This window comes from Coregonus lavaretus (assembly GCF_964263955.1).
Source record: "Coregonus lavaretus genome assembly, contig: HAP1_SCAFFOLD_3784, whole genome shotgun sequence".
Lineage (NCBI taxonomy): Eukaryota > Metazoa > Chordata > Actinopteri > Salmoniformes > Salmonidae > Coregonus > Coregonus lavaretus.
This window is the reverse complement of record NW_028159356.1, coordinates 36,625-58,338: the sequence shown is the minus strand read 5'-3', so window position 1 is coordinate 58,338 and position 21,714 is coordinate 36,625. Positions and strand designations below refer to the sequence as shown.

The 21,714-nt window shown below is 43.7% G+C and overlaps 1 protein-coding gene across 1 annotated transcript; it reads right to left on the bottom strand.

Annotated features, from left to right (window-relative positions):
• Window positions 1-1,886: 1,886 nt before the first annotated feature.
• Window positions 1,887-20,090, bottom strand: LOC311122963 (WW domain-containing oxidoreductase-like; the record flags this gene model as incomplete). Its single annotated transcript, XM_084197257.1, has 5 exons — window positions 1,887-2,012; window positions 2,688-2,864; window positions 3,189-3,276; window positions 8,983-9,168; window positions 20,002-20,090. Coding segments are annotated over 5 exons (555 nt in total), but the record flags the coding sequence as incomplete, so codon positions are not given.
• Window positions 20,091-21,714: the final 1,624 nt, after the last annotated feature.

The following is a 21,714-nucleotide window of genomic DNA, read 5'->3' as shown; positions in this document are numbered from 1 at the left end:
TGCACATTTATTTATGTTTTCAATAAACATTGGAGACGAAATATAGTTTACATGTTGTCAACAATCTAAGCCATCCCTGTCTGTTTTGCCCCATAGTTGTTGCTAAACAACCAACCCTTCTATACAACAGTCTGTGAGAGCATCTAATGATCCAAGACATTAACCCGCTTTAACAACAACTATAAAAAAAACAAACATTTTAAGACCACATGTAGCTCCAGGTGTTTCAGTGATTGTCTGTACCTTGTGTGTGTGTGTGTGTGTGTGTGTGTGTGTGTGTACCACTCCACCTGTGGTCCTATAAATCAGGCCTATGTTTTAAACAAGGTCTCAGTTACTTGCACAACAGACACACACACAGGCTTTTGGATAGTTTTTTTGGAGTAGACATTCTGTTTATGTTTGCATCCTGGAACAATCTCCACGGATCCCGCAAGCGAACGCTAGCAATTAAAACGATAGCATCTTCATATCCCTGCTTCATATCCCTGCTCCCAATAACTGAAATAATATCACTGTTTTATTAAGCCTTAATGTGGGGAAAGAGGGGAGAGGGCTGGGGCGCTAAAGAGGATACCCGTTCAGATGCCTTATCAACCTCTGATTTAAATAACAGCAAAATGCTTAGCTTAAGGGTGTGTAGTGTGTATGTATATATGGTGTGTGTGTGTGTGGTCTTTATCAGACACAGGACGCTAAGCTAAGCGCTGTGTCAGCACACCAGGATTTAATTACTAGTGCTTGCTAGCTACCTTTGTCCTTTAATATTTACAAACATCTACACCACTGTTAGTTAGTTAGCTAATTAGGAAAACACCCCGCCCTGGTATGGTCTGGAGGAGAAACTAGACTGCTAATTGCACATACAGGACTCATAGGGGAACATAGCGAGCCAACAGCTAGCTGCAGATAATAGTTGAGCAAGAGGAACAGAGTAGTGTTTAGTAAAACCTGCTGAGAAGCATCTCTGAGGAGAGAGACCAGAGTCAGGAGAGAGACTCCCTCTGCCTGACTCCCTCTGTCTATCGAACATCATTCATCACAACCACACTTCACTAAAACACCGCTTCTCTCCACATCCCATCCTGCCTGCAGTGAAAACACTAGAGGGGCTAATGCAGTGACGTAACAGTCCAAACTAAAGCCTATATAACAGCAGCATGTGGCCTACAAGCTATAGAGTGGCAGGATTAGTAGAGAAGCCTTGAAGAGCAGGAGCCTGTGTGTGTTAGGCCTATAGGCTAGTTGATGATAAATCACAGTGGTACATTTTATAGTTCACATCATCAGCGTGAAAGTATTACAGAAACCATTCACCATAGTAATGACATTGTAAATATCCATGCCAGTAATAAGTTAAAAGTATTTAAGTACATACAGTTGAAGTCGGAAGTTTACATACACCATAGCCAAATACATTTAAACTCAATTTTTCACAATTGCTGACATTTAATCCTAGTAAAAATTCCCTGTCTTAGGGCACTTAGGATCACCACTTTATTTGAAGAATGTGAAATGTCAGAATAATGGTAGAGAGAATGATTTATTTCAGCTTTTATTTATTTCATCACATTCCCAGTGGGTCAGAAGTTTACATACACTCAAATAGTATTTGGTAGCATTGCCTTTAAATTGTTTAACTTGGGTCAAACGTTTCGTGTAGCCTTCCACAAGCTTCCCACAATAAGTTGGGTGAATTTTGGCCCATTCCTCCTGACAGAGCTGGTGTAACTGAGTCAGGTTTGTAGGCCTCCTTGCGCGCACATGCTTTTTCAGTTCTGCCCACAAATGTTCTATAGGATTGAGGTCAGGGCTTTGTGATGGCCACTCCAATACCTTGACTTTGTTGTCCTTAAGCCATTTTTCCACAACTTTGGAAGTATGCTTGGGGTCATTGTCCATTTGGAAGACCCATTTGCGACCAAGCTTTAACTTCCTGACTGATGTCTTGAGATGTTGCTTCAATATATCCACATAGTTTTCCTTCCTCATGATGCCTATAATAATAATATCTATAGAGAGGGGGGATATAGAGAGTGGTGTGTGTCAAATTCGCTAATATAACCTATAATGTATACATTCTCCTCACGGGAGCTGGTTATGGATAAAACATCTATGATTGGAAAGCCATATGTGAGCACTGTATGAACAGAGAGTAGTAGGAATACTATACCGTAACACTATAGTCTCAGAGCAGTAAGGGTTTATGATATCTACCCTCACGAAGAGAAGAGCGGACACACTCTCAGAGCTAAACTAACAAAGACAGGAGGAAGAGGAAAAGAGGAAAAACAAGCCAGTGAATATCTCTCTCTCGCCATCTCTGTGAAAGTCACACTCTCTCCCTGAACCCTGACTTCTCTAGAGATCTGCTCCTTCCTTTTCCTCTCCTCCATCATTCCCTCTCCTCTCACAGATAGATGCCAAGACAAATATTTGGACTAATGAGGGACAGTTGAGACAACAGAATAAAGTATTAGGACCATGAACAGTAGCATCTATTCCCACTCTCCAAAACAGCCAGTCAGTTCCAGTAGCCATAAAGCAAACAACTGACTCAACATCCAAGTAGCCATCTACTAAATTACACAAATAACTCAGTCATATCTAGTTTACCCCACATAGTGACAGCCATGCTACATGGCCATCTTTTTAACACCAGAAGTCTTAATTATCTGCTTCCTTACCATAGACTTGGTGAAGGGGCGAGCCAGGGTGAAGAACAGGGTCATCAGCCACCAGCTACGATGGATGGCCGTGTACATCATGTTCCCAGGGTGCACTGCGTTGGCAGTGACGCCGTGGGGCGAGGGGCGTCGGTGGAGCTCGTTGGAGAACAGGAGGTTACACAGCTTGTCTCCCGAGTGGCGCAGTGGTCTAAGGCACTGCATCGCAGTGCTAGCTGTGCCACTAGAGATCCTGGTTCGAATCCAGGCTCTGTCGTAGCCGGCCGTGACCGGGAGACCCATGGGGCGGCGCGCAATTGGCCCAGCGTCGTCCAGGGTAGGGGAGGGAATGGCCGGCAGGGATGTAGCTCAGTTGATAGAGCATGGCGTTTGCAACGCCAGGGTTGTGGGTTCGATTCCCACATGGGGTATGAAAAAAAATATATAATAATAATGTATGCACTAACTGTAAGTCGCTCTGGATAAGAGCGTCTGCTAAATGACTAAAATGTAAATGTAAATGTAGGCCAGCATGGACCAGTAGTCCTTCTGAGGAGGAGACAGCACAGCCAGGTCCACCGTACCACACTGGTCCAGCAGGTCTGTAAACCTGGGAGAGGGAGGAACCAAGATTAACTTTATTTAACTACACTGAACAAAAATATTAATGCAACATGTAAAGTGTTGGTCCCATGTTTATTGAACTGAAATAAAAGATCCCAGAAATTGTACATACGCACAAAAAGCGTATATCTCTCAAATGTTTTGCATACATTTTTTTACATCCCTGTTAGTGAGCATTTCTCCTTTGCCAAGATAATCCATCCACCTGACAGGTGTGGCATATCAAGAAGCTGATTAAACAGCATGATCAATGCACAGGTGCACTTGTGCTTGGGACAATAAAAAGCCACTACAAAATGTGCAGTTTTGTCACACAACACAATGCCACAGATGTCTCAAGTTTTGAGGGAGCGTGCAATTGGCATGATGACTGCAGGAATGTCCACCAGAGCTGTTGCCAGAGAATTGAATGTTAATTTCTCTACCATACGCCGCATCCAACGTTGTTTTAGAGAATTTGGCAGTACGTCCAACCGGCCTCACAACCGCAGACCACGCAAATCCATGCCAGCCCAGGACCTCCACATCCGGCTTCTTCACCTGCGGGATCGTCTGAGACCAGCCACCCGGACAGCTGATGAAACTGTGGGTTTGCACAACTGAAGAATGTCTGCACAAACTGTCAGAAACCGTCTCAGGGAAGCTCATCTACGTGCTTATCATGCTCACCAGGGTCTTGACCTGACTGCAGTGGGCAATTGCTCACCTTCGATGGCCACTGGCACGCTGGAGAAGTGTGCTCTTCACGGATGAATCCCGGTTTCAACTGTACCGGGCAGATGGCAGACAGCATGTATGGCATCGTGTGGGTGAGTGGTTTGCTGATGTCAACGTTGTGAACAGAGTGCCCCATGGTGGAGGTGGGGTTATGGTATGGGCAGGCATAAGCTATGGACAACGAACACAATTGCATTGTATTGATGGCAATTTGAATGCACAGATATACCGTGACGAGATCCTGAGGCCCATTGTCATGCCATTCATCCGCAGCCATCACCTCATGTTTCAGCATGATAATGCACATCCCCATGTCACAAGGACCTGCACACAATTCCTGGAAGCAGAACATTTCCCAGTTCTTCCATGGCCTGCATACTCACCAGACATGTCACACATTGAGCATGTTTGGGATGCTCTGGATCGACGTGTACGACAGCGTGTTCCACTTCCCGCCAATATCCAGCAACTTCGCACAGCCATTGAAGAGGAGTGGGACAACATTCCACAGGCCACAATCAACAGCCTGATCAACTCTATGCGAAGAAAATGTGTCGCGCTGCATGAGGCAAATGGTGGTCACACCAGATACTAACTGGTTTTCTGATCCACACCCCTACCTTTTTTTAAAGGTATCTGTGACCAACAGATGGATATCTGTATTCCCAGTCATGTGAAATCCATAGATTAGGGCCTAATTAATGTTTTTTAATTGACTTATTTCCTTATATGAACTGTAATTCAGTAAAAACTTTGAAATTGTTGCATTTTGCATTTATATTTTTGTTCAGTGTAGAAAAGTATACATTTTACAGGAACAAGTCCAGTCAAGGATAACTTTATTGAAAGTACACTTGAGTTCATCTCCATTGGCTATACACATTTAAGTAAACATTTAAGTGTGTATGTATGTGTGTGCATGTGTGTGAATACATTCTGTAGAGTTTTTATAGCAGCGTGGTCCTGACTGAATACAAATCCAAGGCGTGACATGATGTTCTTTAATTGTCTGCGACAGAGCAGTTAATACCCAGATGTTTGACAAGGCCCTTGAACATTACACCGCTTGTTGGGTTATTATGCAGTCAAAATAACACAGAGACACACCACAGTCAAACACACTCCCTCCTCCTGCCTCAAAGTGTGTGTGTGTGTGTGTGTACATCTTAATCCAGTCATTAGAAAACAACCAATCAACATGTCACCTGGTTTCCTTGTTGTGATTTTACAAGCTGCCTGCTTGGTGTTTGTTTACCGTCCTGTCTCGGCTACATCCTTGCTTGGCTAAATTACAACATCTGCAGGCTTTATATTTTATGTGAGGAAACTTCACAACTGCTTTAGCGTGTGGTGGGGTTGATAAATCAATTGGCTGAGTGAAATATGCAAATGTTTCTCTCAAAGCAAGTTTGTTGATGTTTGATAATTCAATATGCTCTGTTTTAACTTGCGCCTGTCCAGATTTAAATGAAGTTACACTCTGATTTCATAGTGACCTATGCCACTTTGTCAACACTTCTATTAATATAAATGGTCTTTTTTTAGGTTAGAAAATAGCAAAAATAGCAAAATGTCTGGGTTTACTTAGAAAAACTAACCAAAAACATTTGGACACAATTTCAGCCATCTAAACCCTAACCCTTTCAGAGAGGGTGCAATAGGAGGTTTTAGATACAGTGTAACAGAGAGATTTCATAATAGACTTGTTTCCTGGTCTTTGAGCAGGTGTAATGCAGTAAGAGACAGTTCACCTATTAGTATTGTGCCAATTACACTGCTGGCCCTGGTGTTGGGGGGTGATACAGTTTTCAGCCTTTTCCCTCATCATCTGTCTCCATCCCTCTTCCTTTCCATCTCTCCATCTTTTCATCCCTCCCACCTTGTCTGCTATATGCTGTAGGTCACAGCTTTTCATTACAACAGGGGGCTTAGGGAGTATAATCCACCACCGGGTCAGGGGTCAGACTGAGAGCCTGTGAGGGAGAAGCTAAGTGAAATAACCAGGAAGTCATAGGAAATAACACACAAACCAAAAAGTGAGCGACTTCAACAAATGCAATATAGGTGTGGAATGGAGCGGGCAGAATGGCAGATGTAATATCAGATATTGTATCTATCACCTCTTCTATGACCAGTGTGTAACTGACTCTCTCTGTCACTGCTAAGCCCTCTTTGAAGGGGATAGGCACCATTGATTAGGGATGGGAGAGGAGGGCAAAACTAAGGAGGAAGGGGAGGCACAGGAGGGAGGGGTAGAGGGGATGGATGAGGAGAGACAAAAATATGGGGAAATAGGTAGAAGGGGAGCGAAAACAGGAGAAGAAGAAGGGGAAATCGGGGGGATGGAAAGAGGAAAAACAGGTTTGAGAGGAAAGTGCCTGGTCTAATTGTAACTTTATATGCCCTGTATCAATCATATTGTATCGTTCCACTTTTTTTATTTCAAATCACATTTCACTCTCTTCACTCCCTGTCAGTGTATGGGGACTGACCTCTTGTCAATGAGTCTACTGCTCTCCTCTCATGCCTGTCAGCCTCTACTACACTATATTATGTCTAGCAGAGCAGGGCTGCACTATGACTGGTGTTTGATCTGCTAGAATAACTCTGCCTATATGTCCAGTCCCTCTGAGCTAGGGGCTAATCAATCATTGTGATTGGCTGACTAGCTGACTGACTGACTGTAGCCAGGATCAATGTGTCCCATGCATACTGACTGCCTCGGATACACACGGGACAACATACTGTAGCAGCCGGGGATCACTGTATACATATGGACATGCTTGATAAAGACAAGAGAGAGCGCGAGAGAGAGGAAAGAGCGACAGAGAGGAGGGAAAGAGAGCTAGAGTCAGGGGGTCTGAGAGGAAGGCCTGGACATAATATACACATTGATGATAAAATGAGATACACAGTGTCTTCAGAAAGTATTCACACCCCTTAACTTATTCCACATTTTGTTGAGTTACAGCCTGAATTCAAAATGGATTAAATATATATTTTCCCACCCTTCTACACGCAATACCCCATAATGATCAAGTGAAAACATGTTTTTAGAATGTATTGAAAATGAAATAGAGAAATATCTCATTTACATAAGTATTCACACTCCTACGTCAATACTTTGTAGATGCACGGCGGCGATTACAGCTGTGAGTCTTTCTGAGTAAGTCTAAGTCTAAGAGCACCTGGATTGTAAAATATTTGCCCATTACTCTTTTTAGAATTCTTCAAGCTGTCAAGTTGACCGTCATGCTATAGATTTCTAAGACGATTTAAGTCAAAACTGTATCTAGGCCACTCAGGAACATTCAATGTTGTCTTGGTAAGCAACTCCAGTGTAGATTGGGCCTTTTGTTTAAGGTTATTGTCCTGCTGAAAGGTGAATTCATCTCCCAGTGTCTGTTGGAAAGCAGACTGAACCAGGTTTTCCTCTAGGACTTTGCCAGTGCTTATAGCCATTTCTTTTTATCCTAAAAGACTCCCTAGTCCTTGCCGATGACAAGCATACCCATAACATGATGCAGCCACCACCATGCTTGAAAATATGAAGAGTGGTACTCAGTAATGTGTTGTATTGGATTTTCCCCTAACATAACACTTTGCATTCAGGACAAAAAGTTCATATCTTTGCCAATTTTTTGCAGTATTACTTAAGTGCCTTGTTCCAAACAGGATGCATGTTTGGAATATTTTTATTCTGTACAGGCTTCAATCTTTTCACTCTGCCATTTAGGTTAGTATTGTGGAGTAAATACAATGTTGTTGATCCATCCTCAATTTTCTCATATCACAGCCATTAAACTCCGTAACTGTTTTAGTCACCATTGGCCTCAAGGTGAAATCCCTGAGCGGTTTCCTTCCTCTCTGGCAACTGTTAGGAAGGACACCTGTATCTTTGTAGTGACTGGGTGTATTGATACACCATCCAAAGTGTAATTAATAACTTCACCATGCTGAAAGGGATATTCAATATCTGTTTGTTTTTGTTTTTTTACCCATCTACCAATAGGTGCCTTTCTTTAAGAAACTTTGGAACGCTTCCCTGGTCTTTGTGATTGAATCTATAATATACTGTTTATACCGTATACCGGGGTATCGCCCCAGCCTAGTTTATAACATTCCTTTCTGTTCCTTTTTAAACCTCTGAAATCGATTACTTCACCTATCAGTGCGGATAGAGCAGCTTGCTATGGAGCGGGAAAGCCTAGTTGTTTACATGCGCGATGGACATACAAGTGTAGGGCGAGAGATGCGACTGAAATTTTGCAGGTGGGGAGAAAGCAAGAGGGTGGAGGAGGCTGCTTGGCTTAAAGCGCTGGGCATCTTGTTATGACATGCATTATCCAAATTAGGCCCACTGAATTACAGTATACCTACAGAGGAGCTGCTTTTATGGAGGAACTTTGAATGTCTTTGAACGTCCAGGAGTTTGCTTAATGTTGGACCAGCGCTAGCTAGCTAGCTTGTGTGTGCAGAGCGGCACCAGAACTAAAAACACGTCTTACCTTTTTGTAGTTAATAAATCCAATGTGAAACATGATAACTATAGTATCCTTAACTAGCATCGAAAAAGTTAATCCATTCTTCTCTAATTAAAAATCTCTCCCTAATTTCTGAATCACGCTTGTAATGTCAGTAGGCTACAGTGGCCTATGTTTCAGAGGGGGAGGGGCAGGTAATCTACACATGCACACACACTGGCAAAGATTTTCAGCTGGCAGGCAGACAGACACTGGAATACGTTTCTGAGTGAGAGTGAGGGCATTGCATAGGTGCTTTGTTGTGTTTTTTGTGGGACTGAAAAAAAATTACAGAACGTAAAATAATGTTATTACCGGTTCCCATACTTTTAAAATAACGGTTCTGTTCCGGGACAGTATAGATCACGGTCGTTCCCGGTTCTGGTTTTGTTCCCTGAACCGGTTCCAACTCCTGGTTATAAATAATATTTGTTTAGTCAGTGAATACAGATCTGTGTGACTCAGAGGACACCACCACCACGCGGGCGGGGGCAGAGCTTCGCAGGACGGCCTGTAGACACTGCACCAACAGGAAGTGACCTAGGTGGCAGATCTGGAAGGTGGACTCTAGGCCGTCCTTCGTCAGACGCCAGGGCTGGGTACACACCGCCGCATTACATATCAGGATGTGGAGCGGCCTACGGGGAGAGGAGAGGGACATACAGAGCAATGACACATTGAGGGCCAGTATTACAAGTTATTGGCACTGTGACCTATTCTCCATACTGTAACCAGAGATCTAGGGAGAAGGGAACAATGGTGGAGAGGGAAAGGAACAGAGAGGGAAAGAGAGGAGGGTAGGAGAGAGGTGTGCTATTCCTGTGTGCAGCTGCTAGACCTCAGTAGACCATGTCAGAGACAGAGACAGGGTATTAGTGATATGATTGTATGTATACTGTATAGAGGGCTTCCTCTCTTACTCCCCCATGGTCTGACTGATTGATAATGAATTCAGTTCAACACCCGCCAACAGAAACAACCAACACCTTGAATAGTCATCATATCAACCTCAGAGAGAGGAAAAATATAATATATACTCATACACACACACTCCCATACAATCAAACTCACCATATACACATACACATCGCATCTGGGAATGTGTCTTTCGGGCCTCCCTTTCTTGTGTGTGTATGAGTAAGTGGAGATTGCCGTGTCGGCCTCGGCGGTGAGAGATCCTTGTCGGTGACAGCGTCGCTCCAGCGAGCTCGAAACCACAGTAACACAGGCGAACAATCCAAACACACCCCACCAATTTTTAATTTCTTCCATTAGAATTCATTATGAGGCCCAGGGCAGTTTGTGTACCCTGTGTTTAAGACTGCCTGCTGGATTAATTAAAAACTGGATGCTGGAAAATTAATGTGTGAATTGTTATCCCTGGCTCTAATGAGTCTTCCCTATAACGCTGTTAGAGAGGACTGGAGTGAACGTTCACCTTCAGGCCTCCTAACACACACGCACACATACATGCACACACACATGCACACACACAGGGTTCATTACTGAGAGTCACACTCACTCCACACTAACTACCGAATGCCTACGTATGCAAATCATACACTTCATAAATACTACATACTGTACTTGCTATATATCATTAAAAAAACTATTAAGCCAGAGTTTTTTACCCAAAGTAAGAAGTAATCTTTAGATTTAACTCCAAATCAACTGCCTGAAATGTAACCAGCATCAGTCAGTGCGTTGGAAGTCAAGCCTTAAACTCAAACTTTTATAACAGAGCCAGAAAACAGGTTAGTGGTTAATAAGAAGGCCTCTGTTTAATAAAGCATGAAGTTCAGAGCCCTGGCCTCTGTTCCTCTGTATCACCTCTGCCAGGAAACACTGGCTCTGACTGCTGCTGCTGCAGCCTGGGAACTCTACAGTCACCTTGGAAAGTCAGTTTTTCTGTCTTAACTGTTCAAATCAAATTGTATTTGTCACATGCTTCATAAACAACAGCTGTAAACTAACAGTGAAATGCTAACTTACGGGCCATTTCCAACAATGCAGAGTGAGAAAAAAAGAGAAATAGTGGAAAGATATAAGAATAATAACACAAGGAATAAATACACGCTTAATGTGTTGTGAAAAGTGTTATGAAATGTAATGTCATGTAATGTTTAAAAATTGTTTATAACTGCCTTAATATTGCTGGACCCCAGGAAGAGTAGCTGCAGCAGCTGATGGGGATCCTTAATAAATACAAATACAAGACACAATGAGTAACGATAACTTGGCTATATACACGGGGTACTAGTCAGTACCGAGTCGATGTGCAGCGGTACAAGGTCATTGAGGTAGATATGTACATATAGGTAGGGATAAAGTAACTAGGCAACAGGATAGATAATAAACAGTAACAGCAGTGTATGTGATGAGTCAAAAGAGATTAGTGCAAAAAAGGTTAATGCAGATATTCCGGGTAGCTATTGGTTAACTATTTAACTAACTATTTTGAAGTCTTATAGCTTGGGGGTACAAGCTTTTCAGGGTCCTGTTGCTTCCAGACTTGGTGTATCAGTACCGCTTGCCGTGCTGTAGCAGAGAGAACAGTCTGACTTGGGTGGCTGGAGTCTGACAATTTTTAGGGCCTTCCACCTGGTATAGAGGTCCTGGATGGCAGGGAGCTCGGCCCCAGTGATGTACTGGGCCAAACAGTTGCCGTACCAAGCGGTGATGCAGCCAGTCAAGATGCTCACAATGTTGCAGCTGTAGAACATTTCAGCCTCCTGAGGGGGAAGAGGCGTTGTCGTGCCCTCTTCACGACTGTTGATGTGTGTGTACCATGATAGTTCCTTAGTGATGTGGACACAGAGGAACATGAAGCTCTTGACCTGTCGCACAACAGCCCCGTCGATGTGGTGGGGGCGTACTTGGCTCTCCATTTCCTGTAGTCCACGATCAGCTCTTTTGTCTTGTTGACGTTGAGGGAGCGGTTGTTGTCCTGGAACCACACTGCAAGGTCTCTGACCTCCTCCCTGTAAGCGGTCTCATCGTCGTCGGTGATCAGGCCTACCACCGTCATGTCGTCTGCAAACTTAATGATGGTGTTGGAGTCATGTGCGGCCATGCAATCGTGGGTGAACGGGAATACAGGATGGGACTAAGCAGGTACCCCTGAGGGGCCCCCGTGTTGAGGGTCAATGTGGCAGATGGTATGTTACCTACCCTCACCACCTGGGGGCGGCCCTTCAGGAAGTCCAGGGTCCAGTTGCAGAGGGAGGTGTTTAATCCCTGGGTCCTTAGCTTAGTGATGAGCTTGGAGGGCACAATGGTGTTGAACGCTGAGCTGTAGTCAATGAACAGCATTCTCACATAGGTGTTCCTTTTGTCCAGGTGGGAAAGGGCAGTATGGAGTGCAATAGAGATTGTGTCATCTGTGGATCTGTTAGGGTGGTATGCAAATTGGAGTGGGTCCAGGGTGTATGGGATAATGGTGTTGATGTGAGCCATGACCAACCTTTCAAAGGATTTCATGGCTATATATGTGAGTGCTATGGAGCGATAGTCATTTAGACAGGTTACCTTGGCGTTCTTGGGCACAGGGACTATGGTGGTCTGCTTGAAACATGTAGGTATTACAGACTTGGTCAGGTAGAGTCCTCAAGCCGGTGACTGATGTGGTAAACTCCTCAATGACATTGGATGAATCCCGGAACATATTTCAGTCTGTGCTAGCGAAACGGTCTGTAGCTTAGCATCTGCTTCATCGGACCACTTCCATATTGAGTGCATCACTGGTCCTTCCTGCAGGAATCAGGAGGATAGAGTTATGGTCAGATTTGCCAAATGGAGGGCGAGGGAGAGTTTTGTATGCATCTGTGTGTGGAGAAAAGGTGATCTAGAGTTGTTTTGCCTATAGTTGCACAGGTGACATGCTGGTAGAAATTAGGTAAAAACGGATTTCCGTTTTCCTGCATTAAAGTCACCAGCCACTAGGAGCACCGCCTCTGGATGAGTATTTTCTTGTTTGCTTATGGCCCTATACAGCTCATTGAGTGTGGTCTTAGTGCTAGCATTGGTTTGTGGTGTAAATAGACAGCTACGAAAAATATAGATGAAAAAGCTCTAGGTAAATAGTGTGGTCTACAGCTTATCATGAGGTATTATATCTCAGTCGAGCAGAACCTTGAGACATACTTAATATTTGAGATTGCGCACCAGTAATTGTTAACAAAGAGACATCCCCCCACCCCTTTTGAGTTTCCCCCTTGCAGCGGTTCTGTCCTGCCGATGTATATAGAAAATCCAGCTAGATTTATATTTATCATGTCCTTGTTCAGCACGACTCAGAGAAACATAGGATATTACAGTTCTTAAGATCACATTGATAAGATAGTCTCGATTGGAGCTCATTCAGTTTATTCTCCAGTGATTCTCCACGTTCGCCAATAGAACGCAGGGTAGAGCCTCCCCTTACCCCACTTATAGCGCTGTGTTGGGGATTTGGGCCTGGTCCGTGATAATCAATATGTCTTTCGCCAAATGGAGGTTAGTGATAGCTGTTCTGATGTCCAGAAGCTCTTTTCGGTCAAACGAAACGATGGTGGAAACAATATGTACAAAATAAGTTAAGACCAGTACAAAAAAATTATCAAAATAGTACAATTGGTCAGAAGCCACAGACATCTGTTTTTTAAAGAGCAGTTAAGGAGAGACCACTTGATCTTATTGTTTATCTCTCAGCGGTCAGAACCCCTCGTCCTCAGAAGAAGACATCAGCTCCTAGCCCAGGGTCTCATCTTCATAACCACAGCCCTAATGTAATGATCTTTAATGGGCCTACTGCTGGCCCTAACTGCTATCTTAGCGCTGGTCAAGTGGGGGTGTTAAGTACTAAACAGGAAGAGATGAGTGAATTGTATATTTAGTGTAACTAGCCCCCCCTGGCCTGACCTCTATGATAACCTGCCTGAAGGAGGTGATTGGCTCTGGGTGCAGCTAGGCTCTGTCCAATTGTCATTAGGGCTTTATTGGCCATACCGGGACGGGAACTGGAACAAACAGGTAGAAATGTGTGTGTATAAGTCTTGTCACGATACCAGAATTTTGACTTCGATACCGATACCAGGTTTAGTATCACGATTCTCGATACCATCACGATACTCAATACCAAAATGATACCAAAATGATACCACGGCAAAAAAGAAGGCATACCGTAAAACCTCTATTAAACACAGTCTCAAATAGCCGCCTGTTCCTTTTAATAGCTGGGCAATGGCATACATTTCAGGAAATAAACTCCTGTTTCAAATAAATGATTGGTCTAAATGAACTGTTTACGAGGTTACCATGAATTACCATGAATTGTTTACGAGGTTTAATGTTTGATTTGTTGCATTAAATAATTCAGTAATGACTCGAAAAAATGATGGCAATCATCCATTTTTATTGCCAGTAAGAAACTGCTAGTCATTGGCTGCTAACAGCTGAGAACTGCTTGCTAACTGGCAAGCACAAAAACAGTCAACAACTTTGGGAGTACAGAATCCTAGAAATCGTCCGATAGTGGCGAAAGTAAGAACTACCGAAAATGCACAGTCAAAGAGGAGAATATTTATTGTCAAGGATTTATTACTTTTTTTGCGGCATATTAAGACAAAATAAATGTGACACAATGTGTAAATGATAACACATTAGTGCAGGAAATGAAGAAATCAATTAAAATGCTGGAAGTAAATGCTGGAATTAAACAATTGAGCAAAACGTGTGTGCATTAAGGAAATAGACACCTGGCTGAAATAGAAGCCCGTCTCTAATAAGTGCCTGTTGTGTTCAGTGATTTAAGCAAATAAACATCTGGGCTATTAATTGAGGTTTTACGGTATTTTTCAAAGTCACAGAATGGCGCTTGAATTTAAACTCAGCTACTGCACCGTTCAATTGTTAAGTATCTTTTGAGTTCAATGTTATTACACTCGATTTTTTTTACGTCAACGTTTTTCAGAGACAGCCAATCAATTATACAATCATAGAATCAATTTGACTTTGTTTATACCAATCTAACTACATAACAACATAATGGCAATCATTTATTTGAATGGTACATTTATTGATAAACTGGGTAAATCAAGATGTAGCCTAGGCCTATTCACTATATACAGTGAGGGAAAAAAGTATTTGATCCCCTGCTGATTTTGTACGTTTGCCCATTGACAAAGAAATGATCAGTCTATAATTTTAATGGTAGGTTTATTTGAACAGTGAGAGACAGAATAACAACAACAAAAATCCAGAAAAACGCATGTCAAAAATGTTATAAATTGATTTGCATTTTAATGAGGGAAATAAGTATTTGACCCCCTCTCAATCAGAAAGATTTCTGGCTCCCAGGTGTCTTTTATACAGGTAACGAGCTAAAATTAGGAGCACACTCTTAAAGGGAGTGCTCCTAATCTCAGCTTGTTACCTGTATAAAAGACACCTGTCCACAGAAGCAATCGATCAATCAGATTCCAAACTCTCCACCATGGCCAAGACCAAAGAGCTCTCCAAGGATGTCAGGGACAAGATTGTAGACCTACACAAGGCTGGAATGGGCTACAAGACCATCGCCAAGCAGCTTGGTGAGAAGGTGACAACAGTTGGTGCGATTATTCGCAAATGGAAGAAACACAAAATAAATGTCTATCTCCCTCGGCCTGGGGCTCCATGCAAGATCTCACCTTGTGGAGTTGCAATGATCATGAGAACGGTGAGGAATCAGCCCAGAACTACACGGGAGGATCTTGTCAATGATCTCAAGGCAGCTGGGACCATATTCACCAAGAAAACAATTGGTAACACACTACGCCGTGAAGGACTGAAATCCTGCAGTGCCCGCAACGTCCCCCTGCTCAAGAAAGCACATATACATGCCCGTCTGAAGTTTGCCAATGAACATCTGAATGATTCAGAGGAGAACTGGGTGAAAGTGTTGTGGTCAGATGAGACCAAAATGGCATCAACTCAACTCGCCGTGTTTGGAGGAGGAGAAATGTGGCCTATGACCCCAGGAACACCATCCCCACCGTCAAACATGGAGGTGGAAACATTATGCTTTAGGGGTGTTTTTCTGCTAAGGGGACAGGACAACTTCACCGCATCAAAGGGAAGATGGACGGGGCAATGTACTGTCAAATCTTGGGTGAGAACCTCCTTCCCTCAGCCAGGGCATTGAAAATAGGTCGTGGATGGGTATTCCAGCATGACAATGACCCGAAACACACGGCCAAGGCAACAAAGTAGTGGCTCAAGAAGAAGCACATTAAGGTGTGGCCTAGCCAGTCTCCAGACCTTAATCCCATAGAAACTCTGTGGAGGGAGCTGAATGTTCGAGTTGCCAAACGTCAGCCTCGAAACCTTAATGACTTGAAGAAGATCTGCAAAGAGGAGTGGGACAAAATCCCTCCTGAGATGTGTGCAAACCTGGTGGCCAACTACAAGAAACGTCTGACCTCTGATTTCCAACAAGGGTTTTGCCACCAAGTACTAAGTCATGTTTTGCAGAGGGGTCAAATACTTATTTCCCTCATTAAAATGCGAATCAATTCATAACATTTTTGACATGCGTTTTTCTGGATTTGTTTGTTGTTATTCTGTCTCTTACTGTTAAAATAAACCTACCATTAAAATTATAGACTGATCATTTCTTTGACAGTGGGCAAACGTACAAAATCAGCAGGGGATCAAATACTTTTTTCCCTCACTGTACAGGTGAATGCATATTAAATGGAAGTGTGTGTATGCATTGAGTTACTGAGCTCATTTTGGCTGATTTCATGGGGGTACAGATATCAAACAATCTCTTCCATTTGGGACAGCGTGAGTGGGGAGCTAACATGATGCAGCCCAGACTAAGGTTAAGTGGAGCAGGCTTTGCCACTATAAGGGGGACATCAACTGCGCTGATAGACAGGCTTGATCCGTGAGACACATAATTCCGAAAGCAACAAAAATTCTAGTACCGAACAGTTTTTCATGTTCTAGTATCGAAAAAGTACCGAAGTTTTGGTATACCGTGCAACACTAGTATGTATTGTGTGTGAGTGTGTGTGTTTGTGTGTGTGTGTCAGTGGATTCTAAGGGACTCCAGGCTTCCCCCAAAAATGTACAAATGGAAAAGGTTAAAAAGAAAATAACGTATCTTCGTCTCTCTGCGTTTAATAATTTTCCTTCATTTCGAAAAAAGCTGAATGTATCTGTGATGAGGTGGTGTTGAAGAAGTCAGGCGCAGGAGGGTAAATCACAGAATAACAGGCTTTAATTCGCAAAAATAAAGGTTTACGCAGAAATGTGTCAAACACACTCCAGGGCACAAAACAGGCACACGGGAAAAAATACTCCCGTCGATACACAATACACAAGCTCCACCGAGCTTCACAAACCTCCACAATAAACAATCACCCACACAGACAAGGAAGCAGAGGGAACACTTATACCATGACTAATGAGGGAATAAGGACCAGGTGTGTGTGATTGAAGACAAGACAAATGGAGTGATGATAAATGGATCGGCAGTAGCTAGTAAGCCGGTGACGCCGAACGCCGAAACCTGCCCGAACAAGGAGGGGAGGCAGCCTCGGCGGAAGTCGTGACAGTATCTCACCGGAGAAAGCCCCTGAGCGAGCGAAACAGCGCCCCCTCTGTCTCAGTATGTGTAGCCCATCTATCTGATGCTGTCTGGTCAAAAATAGTATGACATTGTTGCCGCCCGTAGCATTAAATGCAAGGGAAGCCAGCGAGCATTTGGCATCCCTTGATTAAAAAATAATATAATATTTGCCAATTAGTGGTGAGCTAAACTGAGTGAGCTCAACTGCGAATGGTCATGGCGCACCAAAAAAAGGGTCAAGGGAAGCCGGTTTGGATTTGGCTTCACACCAATCACATCACATCAAAAACAGAACGTCATTCACAGAAAAAAACTCTCCCCAGTGCCTTTCCTAAATTAGCCATGGATGGAGACAGGGATTTGGACTTGTGGTTTTACGTAATTTTTTGTATGGCCAATGATTATAACTGTGATTCTGATCCAACCATTCATTTTAACATTGTGCCCCTGGCCTGAGAGGATGTCTGTTCAATATGTTCAATTTACATTTACGTCATTTAGCTGTCCTGCGCATTGTTTTTTTCTACTTACACGCACACACAAATTAGTACCATGTACAGCCACATCATATTTAGCTTACATTGATTGGACTAAATCGTTTTTAGTATTTTTTAGTTTGTCACTATTAAATTAAGCATAGGTGATTTGATGATGTTGAACTGTTAAGGTTGAAATGGTGCTGGAATAGTGAAGGCAGCTTCTGTTTTCTTTTCGACTTGCGATAACTCTCCGTGGTTCTAAATCAATGGTTGTTTAGTAGTCCGAAAATGTCGGAAAGATTAACTTGCTTGACCATGTGTAGGTCATGTAACTATTTGGTACATGCAAAATGCTTTGTGGACTCGCCTGGACAGATGTTGCTCTCTGGTTTTGTGATGAAACAAAGGTGTGGTTTCATTTATTCTGGTAAGGCATATGAACTAAAATGTTATAGAGCAAACAACACAATTATCACAACACATAAGCTTTTTTTCCCTGGCTTCCCCAGTGATTTTTTACACGCACTGCTACTGGTACTGGTGTGTGTGTGTGTGTGAGTGTGTATCTGTGTGTGTGTGTGTGTGTGTGTTGTGCCTGAAGACATGCATTCTGTAATTGAGCATTCAGACAGCTGCCCCGTGCCATTCACAGCTTACAGCCACTCCTCTTCTCTCTCCTCTACCCTCCACTTTGCTTCACTCCGCTCCCCTCTGCTCTCCTGTTCTGATGAGAATTAATGTACTCTGACGTCCCCCGGAGACTCCCCCACTACCCCCACCACCACCCCTAATGAAGAAATACAGCCTTGCCAAAAACATGGGGAGAGAGAGGTAAGAAAAAGAGGAGGATTGAGGGAGAGAGAGCGAGAGCGAGAGCGAGAGAGAGAGAGAGAGAGAGAGAGAGAGAGAGAGAGAGAGACAGAGAGAGACAGAGAGAGACAGAGAGAGAGAGGGGAGTACAAAGAGAGAGGAAGAGAGGATGGGAGAAAGAAGGAGCACAGAGAGGGGGAGATTGTAAGATATAGGGATGGGGGAGAGGGGAGAGGGAAAGACAAAAAGAGGGAAAAGAGATTGAGAAAAGGGCTACATAGAGGGAAATAGAGGGAGGTATAAAGGGAAGGATAGAGAAAGGGAAAAGGGAAGAGAAGTGAGTGGGGTTAATCTGTCTCTACCATTAAGCACCATCACACTCTGATCACAGAGCAAAGGATAGGTCACTCACTACTCCTACTGGTCTGGTACCCATTACACCACTTCAGGAGAGGCTGTGGGTGCAGGAGAGCTGGAGAAGCAGTGGGGTGCAAGTGGTGTGTGGTGGGGGGAACAGGAGACACCAGCTTGGAGGGTTGGGGGAGTTGCAGGGGATGGAGTATAAGGAGGGGGTCTGAGGAGATTGGAGGTGGGCAGGGGGGTAAGGGGAGGCTCTGGAAGGGTTTGGCTGCAGCCGAAGTCACATGTCCTGGATGGCCATACCCTGCCCCAGGGCAGCTAGGGGCAATGACAGCCCTAAAACTCCCCTAGGGCCAGCAATACACCCTGTGCACAAACGTAACACACACAGACACACACACAATATGAGCATGGCTGCCAGAACAGAACGTGAACCCAAGACAGTAACAGAGTGACGACACACACACACACACCATAAACGCTGACCACCACAGAATAAGTGTTACAAAGTCTCTTGTGGAGCAATGTCATCCACACACATTGCATGGACGTACGTGCCCATATGGTGTCCGACAGAGGCTCATGGTCAGGATGTCCTGTGTGACTATGTGGTGTAAGAGTAGGTGACTCAAACCAATATCAGCTGTTGCTCGGTCTCAAAGAGCCTTGCATTGTGGGTTGCTCAGGTTACACATCCTCCGTTTTCACTTATCCTTTTCTAATCTCCTCTGACAAACACACACACAAACACACACACTGTCAGAGTGTATCAGAGTGCTGAGAGCAGAGGGAATAAGCCAAATTAAAGTGTTATTAGGGCAGCTGAGACTGTGTGTGTGCGTGTGTGCAGCGACAGCAACATCAGGGGAGATACATCCCTAAGGTAGGAGAATAACGACTGATATGCACAGACCTCATCAAATGACAGACTTCATTATGTCTAACTCATCTGGGCATGTACTATACTGTATCAAGCATGAGGGATTTAACTGCTCTGAAAAAAACACTAATGATCTTATTTAATCAAAACCTAAGTATGGATAAATTTTCTTAGAGGTCCAAACCAGACGATCAGGCTGCTTTCTGTTTTTGAACACCGGTGGGGCAGATGATATTGCTACAGGATAACTGATTTATATTGGAATAAACAAAAACAACCACAGAGTAGGAGAATGGGACAGACAGGTTTACAGTGAGAGGGGTGGGGTGGTGAGTTGTGTACTTACAGTTTCTTAGCCTTGAAGGAGTCAGTGAACTCTCTGACACTGCGGAGAGAGGCCAGGTCCAACATCATGGCCTCCACCCTGGCCTTATGCTGCAGAGAGAACACACACAACACGTCATCATAGTCATCCTCCTCCTCATGACGGCATATTGAGAATCAGTCCCACAACCACTAGCTCCTGGCCTGACACCCATAAATCAGAAGCAGACATTTAGATTGACATCAGCTGATGTTGAGTTAGACCAGACAGCGTGCAGATGCCTGCAGATCTGATGAGACATCATGAGCACAGCCCATCTACAGCAGACAGACACTATTATGTCTCAGGATGTCGTCTCAGGTTCACATGGTACTGTCGGTTCTGTCTGTCTGCTGTCAGAGAGTGCGTGTGTAGCTCATCACCCACCATATGCTGGTAGACAGGGAGAGGAGGAGAGTGGAGAGGAGAAGAAGTGGTGAAATATAGATTCCTATAGAGCTAAATACATAGCTGCATTTACACACTGAATTCAGACTACTCATCATCTACTCTATCAGACTGGATCAGTCTACACACACATCTGATCCTGTCAGAGCTGTATTACCATGACCAGGTATAGAACCCAGACCTCAGCCCTGTCCCCTCACAGCAGTCATGCGTTTGTTCTTAGTGTGTTAACTCAGGCCCTCTGCTCTCCATAAAACATACAAGTAGGGTTATTCAAATGTTCATACCTTCATACCATTCCTGTACCATACCAAGGTATACGTTATTACCGGCAGTGCACACAAGGGGCGCTATTTCTTTCAAAACATAAAATTGCTCACAAATTTAGGCAGCAGGGATCTTGATCCAGGAGGGGATTGATTGTCTGCTGTAACTAAGAAGCTTGATCTTGCAAGCTAGCCACTTAGCTAGCAAGTTAGCAAACAAAATGCATAGCTGATTCCCTGAGCTGGAGATATTTGGCACAATGTGCACAGATAGGGCTCTACCTGGGCAGAGCACATGCCCCTTTGCCCTTCCAGTCTCCAAAGTGCCCTTTTCGGTTGTGGTCGATTTTTTTTGCATACATTTTTTTCTCGTTGTTGTTCTGAACCCACTGCCCGCAAGTTGTCGTTAAATTCTCATCTATGCTTCAGAACCAAAAAGTTGTGTCTTGATTGTTGACCAATGACCAGTCATCAGCGTTGGCGCGCAAAGGTGGGCGCACATATCAGATTAGTGACCAGAAAGAACTTGTTTCATTTTCTCCAGTTTTGCATGACAAAAACAGAGTAGGCCTACGTTTATATTATATAAAATACATGGCACTGCCTTCAACATTATAGGACGAAGATCTAACATATTCTGAATTTATCATGATATTTGTGAGGAAGAACAGGGCTACAACGGCTGGCAACGAGCACTCTGCAGGCCTCCAAAGTGATGGCGTGGTGCGGACAGAACATGCTTTCCATCCGATCCTGCAACCTCTGCTACAAATAGGCTGTATGATTTAGCTTGCTCTGGACTCCAAAGAAGTGAAATGATATATCGCTAGTTGATATTGGATGCTAACATTAAATCATTTCTGCTCCAAATGCATCAGGTGTAAAACACAGTTTATTTCTGTAGCCTATCTTGCTTTTTGAAAATTCATCAACGTTTATGGCTGTAATGACAGGCTACATTTGCGCAGCGATTGTGTGCACATGTGCATGTGCGTGGGTCGCAAGTTTTGTACAACTCCTT